The sequence below is a fragment of the Meles meles genome, chromosome 8, assembly GCF_922984935.1.
Source record: "Meles meles chromosome 8, mMelMel3.1 paternal haplotype, whole genome shotgun sequence".
Lineage (NCBI taxonomy): Eukaryota > Metazoa > Chordata > Mammalia > Carnivora > Mustelidae > Meles > Meles meles.
Window position 1 is genome coordinate 8621457 of NC_060073.1, and position 8623 is coordinate 8630079.

The 8623-nt window shown below is 57.7% G+C and overlaps 1 protein-coding gene across 1 annotated transcript; it reads right to left on the reverse strand.

The window, feature by feature from the left end:
- Window positions 1-393: 393 nt before the first annotated feature.
- Window positions 394-6603, reverse strand: SLC3A2 (solute carrier family 3 member 2). Its single transcript, XM_046017057.1, has 9 exons — window positions 6005-6603; window positions 5494-5667; window positions 4739-4833; window positions 2788-2856; window positions 2624-2682; window positions 2283-2463; window positions 2022-2165; window positions 1031-1114; window positions 394-917 (listed from the first exon to the last, which is right to left on the reverse strand). The coding sequence occupies exons 1-9, from the start codon at window positions 6435-6437 to the stop codon at window positions 552-554; spliced, it is 1605 nt and encodes a 534-aa protein (XP_045873013.1). The 5' UTR covers window positions 6438-6603; the 3' UTR covers window positions 394-551.
- Window positions 6604-8623: the final 2020 nt, after the last annotated feature.

Genomic DNA, 8623 nt, shown 5'->3' on the forward strand with positions numbered 1-8623 from the left:
GCCCTCTAGTATCCTTTAGGAGTTCCTCTTGGAAAACAAGCCACCAGGCTCTCCCTCTTTCTCCCTGAAAGGCCAAGTCTGCAAAAACAAGGCAACTTGACCACACTTGGCTGGAGACCATTGCTGAGGAGGAGAAGGGAAAAAGTCGGTAAGACCCAAGACCTCCAGGAGAGGCCCCCGGCCCAGATGCTAGTCCGAGCCCGGACCCCATGTTGTTGTGGGCTTGAAAGGTCCTTCCCTCCCTGGGCTAGAGCAGATGCACAAAACTCTCTGGCTCTGATCACTATGGGCAGGCCTGGGGGGATGGGGGCAGAGGGAAAGGAAGGAGGGGGAGGGGGAGCAGGGAGGGGTGCCCCTGCCCTGACAGAGAGGTGGAGAAAGGACAAAACCTCACCAGGTGGGAGTGGCTTTTATTTGAAGCCGGAACACACCTTAATCTGGGGTTTCATCTGTAATCCGTGACAGTAAAAAAAAAAAAGGAAAAGAAACCAGGACCTGAAGGGCCCAAGGAGGGGAGGGGAGGGGAGGGGAGGGGAGGGGAGGGGGTCCTGTCAGGCCACGTAAGGGAAGCGGAGCAACAGCCCTTCATACGGCTTCAGGGTCAGGTGCTCCAACTCCAGAGACACGCCCTCCTCACGGCCCACATCGGTGCTGAGCAGCAGGTCGACGCTGGCCGGCAGGCTGGCGCTGGCCGGCACACCAGAGGCCCCCAACGTGGCAGTGTGGCCCACACCCCCGAAGTTGAGCACCACCAGGAAGCGCTCGTTCTGGTCCCAGTGGCGGATGTAGGCGAAGATGTCGGGCTCCGGGGAGGAGAGCACGTGGAAGTCTCCGTGCAGCAGAGAGCGCTCCTTGCCCCGCTGATCGCTCAGCCTCCGGAACAGGGAGAGGAGGGAACCGTGGTCTTCACTCTGGCTCTGCAAAGGACCGTGGATAGCAGGAAAAGATGAAGGAAGCCCCTGGGCGCAAGCTTCTGGAAGTCACCTGCCCGCCCTCTGCTGAGCAGGCCTGGCCCACCCAAAACCCTTACCTGTACACTTATGTTGGGACTTCCGGATCCTGAGGTGTTGGGGAAGCTGGACTCATCCCAGAGCATGAACGGAGCCTTCGCAGGCTGAGGAGCAGAGAAAGTAGGACTTGGAAAAGGTCTGGGCTTGCTCTCCCTTCTCCTCCCTCTCCTAGGCCCACACCGTCCCCGACTGTGGCCTGACTTCTACTGGACAAACAAGGCAGGCTCCTGCCTCGGGTCCCTGCCCACGTGGGGCCTTACCCCTGGAGGGCTCTTCTCCCAGACAGCCACAGCCAGCTAGCTCCCTCACAGCCCTCCAGCCTCTGCTCCACTGCGCCACCGGATCTTCTGTGGCCCCTCGATGGAAAACGTCCCCCGTCCCTGTCCTCTAGGCCCCTGGCCCTGCTCTCTTTTGCACAGCACTGAGCAGCGCTGGGCACCTTCGTTCTGTTTATTATCTAACTTCACCACCCGCAGCTCTCCTGTGCACTGCTGTATCCTCTGCGCATGGCACAGAGCAGTGACCCCGGAACATCGCAGAATAGCTGGACAGCCAGCTTCACGCACATCAGCCGGGGTGCCGACCTCCAAGCCTACGGCTAAAGGTAAGCCAGCGCCTTCGTGCCCTTACCCGGAGCACAGCAGGGGCTACCGTGCATTTCTCAGACTCCTCTGGGCCCTCCCCTGAACCAGGAGCTGCTGGAGGGCACAGAGTCCCCTGAAGGCTCGAACGAATGAATGAACGAACGCACAGGCGAGGGCTGGCTCCCATACCGAATACCTAGTGGGGGTCAGCTCGGCCATTGCATCGTAAAATAGGCTCTCACTGAATCGCTACGAGCAGCGCGATATCCCAGAAGAGATGATCAAGGCGACAGCAGGGAAATGACTTGCCGAGGCCGCACGGCGACTGATCGGGGGCTAACCGGGGATCAGACGCGGTTCCCGCCAAGGCTCCCGTCTGCCTGCTGCCACCCACGCAATCTCCCCAGGGGGAGGCGGCAAGCCATACCTGGCCAGGAAGGGCAGCTGCCTCCAGGCCAATCTCATCTCCGTAGTTGAAAACCGGGGTGCCGGGCAGGGTGAAGAGCAGCAGCTGGTAGAGACGGCGGAGGTGAGCCGGCACGAGGGAAGCCAGGAACCCGGTCTGGGACAGCTGTGGGAATGGACGCATGAAGGTGAACCCCAAAGCCCGCCTCTGCCTCCATCTGCCAACACCCCGGCCTCCCGGAGGCCCCCCGCTGGCGCCCCTCCCCCATGCCATGGTACTCACGCTCCAGCTGCACCAGCGATCCTCAGTGGCGTTCAGGTACTGGGTGACCAGGAATTCCACGCGCTCCCCAGTGAAACCAGAGCTTGACAGGTATGAGCTCGTCAACAACAGGTCCTTGGTGGACCCAAGCAGGCTCAGGATCTGCCGAAGGTCAGAGGACTCGGTCCCGGCAATCAGCAGCCTGCAGAGAGCAGGGGTGGGGGGCCAGGTTGGTAAAGAGCAAGAAAAGAATGAAGGTGGAGAAGGTTCTTTGGACTGGGAAGTCCCCGTCCCTGGGGCCTAGCCCTCAACGGGAGCACCTCACCAATGCGGCAGAGCTGGCGGGGAGGTCTGGCACTCACCTATCTTCACTGAAGCTCTTGGTTATGTTCTGCCACTCAGTCAAGAACAAAGGCGCATCCTGGAGGAGAAAAAAGCCAAGTCAAGGAGCAGGAAATGCTACCAAGCCCTGGAGAGTCCCTCTGCTCTTACCCCGGCTCTGCCTCTCACATGGAAAGGGACTTACCACCAGATTCTCCATGTTCTGAACCTGGAACCCATCCACACCAGCCTGCAGCCAAAACTTCAGAGCATCCTACAGGGAAGGGGGCAAAAGAACAGGGAAAAGTTATTGATACTCTGACAAAGGCTTAAAAAATCCGCCCCATGTGGGGCGTCTGGGTGGCTCAGTGGGTTAAGCCTCTGCGGTGAGCTCAGGTCATGATCTCAGAGCCCTGGGATCGAGCCCCACATCGGGCTCTCTGCTCAGCAGGGAGCCTGCTTTCTCCTCTCTCTCTGCCTGCCTCTCTGCCTATTTGTGATCTCTGTCTGTCAAATAAATAAATAAAATTCCACCCCACGTCAAACCCTGTCCAGGATGCACTTCCCCATGACCTTGGGAGAGTCACTTGCCTTGACCAGCCTCACTGAACCACCTCCATCATAAAGGTTTAGTCTTCATCCCTAACCCCCACCCCGCCCGCTCCTGAACTATCATTTTTCTGTTCCTCCCCAGGGCAAATCGCACAGGTTCAACTTTGGACACCTATAGGAAAAAGCCCAAGCGACAAAGTATGTTCGTAAAGTCACTTCATTTAACCTTTAGAATGTGCGGAATGCTTATATGCTCATGTCAGAAATGAGGAAACACGCCCAGAGCAGCAAAGAAGCAAGCCCAAGACCACAGTCAGAGAGCAGCGGACACGGGACCCGAAATGCTAGCCAAGATCCCATGAGTGTCCTTACTCCTCTCCCAGCATCCTGAGGCCTGGGAAGGGTAGAAGGAAGAGAGCAGGTCAGAGCAAGGCCAAGGATGAAAGAGTGTAATTCAAAGCCCAGCCCCAGGGCAGTCTAGCTGAAATCTGAAAAGTGGAATCAGCTCTGCAGCACAGGCCCAGGCCTGAATTCCAGGCAACGGGTGAATGTAGAACACGGGGCCCCACCTCCACAGCTCCCCCCCTCCCCCGCGGCCCTGTGCTCTCTCCTCTCGCCTCCATTTTCATCTGAAGCTACCACGCCTCAAGCCACACCACCTACCACCTAAAAACATTCCTTCTTCAATAACTTTTAAGAGATTTTTTTTTTTAAAGTAAACTCTACCATCGACATGGGGCTCGAACTCACAACCCTGAGATCAAGAGTCACCCTGAAATCAAGAGTCGCTCCTGACTGAGCCAGCCAGGCGCACCCGCGCCCTCTGCTCCATCAATAACTCTTAAAGGGTCTTCCAGCAATTAGCAAGGGCTGAATGGGATGACCAAGGGTCCTATGGAAATGCTGGGAGTAAAGAATTCTAACTCAGAATCACAGGGGCCAACAAAGGGTCAGGGTCTGGTCCATTTTTATTCCACCCCTGCTGACCTGGTCAGTGTCCTAGAACCCAGGCACCAGGAGCTCGGATGTCAAAGTCCCATTCCCTCAGGGAAGGCAGATCACAGAAATGAGACTACCTAGGCCCTCCAATCCTGAACACAGCAAGCCCCTCTGAACCTTAGCTTCGTCATTTACAGACAAGAGATGACAGGGTCCCTGCGTGGTCACAGAGAAATTCAGAACACGTGGCACAGACCCAGACACGTACAAGCTCAGTCTGGGCTCCGCTCCAAAACACATCAAACAAGAGCTGGGAAACCAGACAGAACAGGAGTCCCACAGAGAAAGGGCTTCCTCTCCAAAAAGGAAGAAAAATCAAACCCAGGTTGACATCTGAGAAATTCCTTTCCTGGCACTGTTACCATGAGTCAAGGAAACAAGAAAAATCACTGGCCAGAAAAGGAATAAGCAAAACGTGGTGGTGGGGGGGAGGGGGCGGTGCGCTGTTGGCCTCCCATCCTGCCTGCAGGAGGAGTGCGCCAGTTTGGTTCCAAGGACCCAGGGGCCCCTCGGCTGGAGCCAGGTTCTGTTTACAGAGCTTGCCAGGAGGCTCAACACAGCCCCAACATCCAGCTTGCACCTGCCAGCAGCATCAACACACTCACCTTTATCTTGGTGGCCACAGAGCTAATCTCTGTGGGGAGGAACCACGAGTTCTGGCCCCTGTAGTTGGGAGTCAGGTCCAGAATGACCCGGATGCCTGGAACAATGGAGAAAACCGTAGTCATGAGAAAGACTCTGGGGCAAGGGAAAAGTTAGAAATCAACAAATACAAGCCGGCAGACTATTCCGTATGTATCATGCGGCATGAATGCTTAGATCTGAACCCAGCTGAAGATCTTCTAGAGCAGCAGGTGCACAGTGTAGTAGAGAAGGCTGAAGTTATGGGGCCCCGGGCTCCCCCCACCCAAAGTGTACCCTTTGATTTATGTGGCTATTTTTCTCAAAAGGATCCGCTCCTCTGAAAGTTTAAAAGCCACTGAATTAGGGGCCCTGGCTGGCTCAGTCAGTAAAGCATGTGAGTCTTGATCTCAGGGTCATGAGCTCAAGTCCCACATTGGGCAACGGAGCCTACTTAAAAATAAAATAAAAATAAACCAGTGCATCAGGAAAAGCCTACATTTTGCAAACAAGGGCACTGAAGCCAAGAAGTTAAACGGCTGGACACAAAGCAAGTGCGTCTCCGAACCACGTGACAAATTCATTTTAGGCAGAAGCCCAAGAAACCTCCCCTGTACCTGCCTTTGGAAAACTCATAACCAGTCAGCAGTGAACCGAACAAAAATCCTATCCTGTCCTTCCTATGGCCAGAAGGCCAAGCCCTTCTCAGCTGCTTCCCAGGCAACTCCAGTCAACCCACTCTTTTTCTTGGCCGACTGCAAGAGATTGTCAAAATCTTCCTTGGAGCCAAAAGTGGGATCGATCTGTTCCAAGTTGGTCCCCGCGAGGTCATCCTTCTGGTTCTTGTGAATTGGGCCCAGCACAAAGCCCTTCACCTTCAAGGTGCTCAGGTAATCGAGACGTTCCTTCAGGCCTGAAACCGGGAAGCAGGGTTGAGGTGAAGCCCCTCCGGGAGGCCCCTAATCCGCCCTATTCTCCCCTCTCCCGGGAACTAAGTGTGGGGTCGGGGTGAGCTTGGATCACGAGCCCCAGAGGTGCTGATGTAAGATGCCCGGCGCATTACTTGAGAAACGTCAGCGCCCGGCTTCCGGAGCCGCAGGGGAAGGGAAGATGCTGAGTCAGGTACCCCCACCCCGCGCCAGAGAGAGTGGGGGCGGCCTTCCTCCACGAGAGGAAGGAGGATGCGGGACGACTCCGGGGCGGGGAGGGGGTCAGGACTCCGCGTTTAACCCGCCGCGCACGGAGCTCACCAGCAAGGTCGCCCCCCTCGGGGCCCTGGAAGGCCTGAAGGTCGCCGATGCGGTAGAGGGCGCCCTTGTGCCACCAGCTCTGCGCCGGCAGCTTGCGGCAGCGCGGGGCCTGCACGATGATGACCACGGCGCCCGCGAGCATGCCGAGCCAGCCGAGCCAGAAGAGCACCAGCAGCGCCCAGCGGGTGCGCACCCAGCCGGGGCTGCCCGCCACCTTCAGCAGCTCCTCCTTGGACAGGCCGGTGAACTTGGCCGCGGCCGCCGCCTCCGCCTCGTCGTCGGCCACCTTGATCTTCACCAGACCGTTCTTCTCCGCGCCGCCCGCCACGACCGCGGCCATGGCCGCCCCGGACGGCGCGTTCATCGGCTGCTTCTCGGGCTCCAGCTCGTTCAGCTCCACCTCCTTCAGGTCCACCTCTGTGTCCTGGCTCATGGTGCCCGTGGAACCGGCGACACGATGCAGCCTGCGGTCAAGTGGTGGCTGGACTCCTGCCCTTACCTTCCCGGCCTCACCACGGCCTCGGCACCGACTCCGGGTACCACGGAGCCCCACGCAAGCTTCGGCTACTGCGTCCGCGTCTGCCGGGGGACGGGCGCAGCCTCCTGGAAGAGGCCAGGGAGCCCCGCCCCCGCCCGCCCCTTAAAGAGGAACGGCCGGGATCGCTCTTTCTGGGCCCCTACGGTTCCTTCCAGGCGGGCGCCGAGAGGGCTGAGCCCGGAGCCGCCTTTAGGTGGGCGGAGTCTGATTTGTTCCGCCCCGCGAAGGGGACCTGGAGGTGCGGTCCAGAGCCGCGGCCGGCCCGGCCCCTCTCCGCCCACTCCGAAGGTGGGTGCGCACCCCGACACCGCCCTCGGTCTGCCCCTAGCCCCGGGCGCAGGCCACCGCGTGGTCGTTCCCACTTCGCACGGCCGCTGGCGCTCTCAGAGGCGGCCGCACGCAGCTCCCCTCTTTCCCCGACCGAGCTGCGTCTCCTCCAGCCCCTGGGGCTTGGCGGTGACCTCCGCTTCCCCGCAGGGCTTCCTCGTCCTTCAAGACTCATCTTGAGCCCCGTTCAGACAGGTCATCACGCGGCAACTATTCGGCGCCCACCACAATGCGTTGCTTTATTAACTTAGCTGAACTCTAACCCGGTCTTCGTGATGTTTTAAGATGAATCTGTTCGGACAGTCGAGTTGAAGCTGACACTCCCCGTCTTACCCCACCCCACCCCCAGTTTCTGGCTCCAGGATGTTGGGCAGCGAGGAATCCGACATCCAGAAGAGCCTTGGGCGCCTGCTGGGCAAGCTCGGGCCTGCCGCAAACATTCCAAGATTGGGCCTCAGTTAGAGACATCCACCATTTTCCTACAGCAGACAGACTTCTCCCCATTTTGCAGGGCCTCCCACAGATTAGCCCGATCTCGCCAGGGTGCCCGGGGTTCCCTGACCCACCCACCCCCGCGCCCTATCACTTCACTGTGCTAAGCCTTGAAGGCCTCTGCAGAGGCCTTGAAAATCATCCAACCTCCCTCCACGGAGATCCTGGGATGGAGGGGAAGTGGGGCAGAGAAAAGGTTCGTAGCAAGAAAAAAATACAGGCTCATAACAGGGACTGCCGGACATCAACAGCATGGGGTCCAGACGCCAGGAACTTATTGTTCCTGACCAGTGCCATCCGGGTTATTTTCAGAGAGGAGCTGAAGGAAACAAGTTCTTTCTCCCTCTCCACCTGGGCTGGAAGCCAAGATAGCTGTGTATTTGGAAAAAAGCAGAAGCCAAGATCTGAAGAAACAGCAGACAGAAAGGAAGGCCAGAGGAGAGCCAAGGGTGTGGAAAGGCTCCTCTTCTGCCTTTCCCTTTCTTCATGCCACAGCCCACCCCAACCCTAGGAAAGCCAGAACTAGAGGGAGGCAGGCGGGGGTGGGGTGGGGTGCAGACAAGTGCGCAAAGATGATAGTAAGTCCAAGGTGCCCTGGGCATGGCAGATAAGTGCCAGCCAGAGGCGCTGAACAGACTGTATTTCCAGGATGAAAGCTCAAGGTTGAGAGCTGAGGTCAGAAGCTTCAGACGGTCCAACATAACACCCCTGGGAACATACCATCTCACTCACAGCACCCCCCCGGCATGGTTCCAGACAGATGAAGCCAACTCCTTCCATGTGCAGTGAAGAAACTCACCACTGACCTCCCCAAGTTTATCACCTCCCTGCACACCTTCCATGGGGACTAGCCGCCCAGCGACATCGGCCTTGGAACACCTGCCAGTCCCACGGCATGCCCAGCTGTGTCAGGCCTCTGCATCTCTACACCTGCCATTCTGTGTCCTTCCCTTCCACTCAAGGAGCTCCTAATCATTCAAGACCCAGCGCAGGTGACGGTTTTTCTCAGCTTCTCCAAAAGAATTCTTTTTCCATTCACCTCTGCTACAACACAGACCCTGTTTGTTTATTACAGTTCCTTTTCTGAGTGTCCACACTTGTGGACAAGCGGCAGGGGCCTTGTGCTATGCCCATGGCCCTGCCTACTTACAGAAGTAGCTTCAGTAGGCACTTCACGGGTGTTTGGAAAATGCGGGGATGAACTACACCAGTCAAACCCAAACATTTCCCTTCTTAGAAACAACAAAAGCAGCAGACGAAGA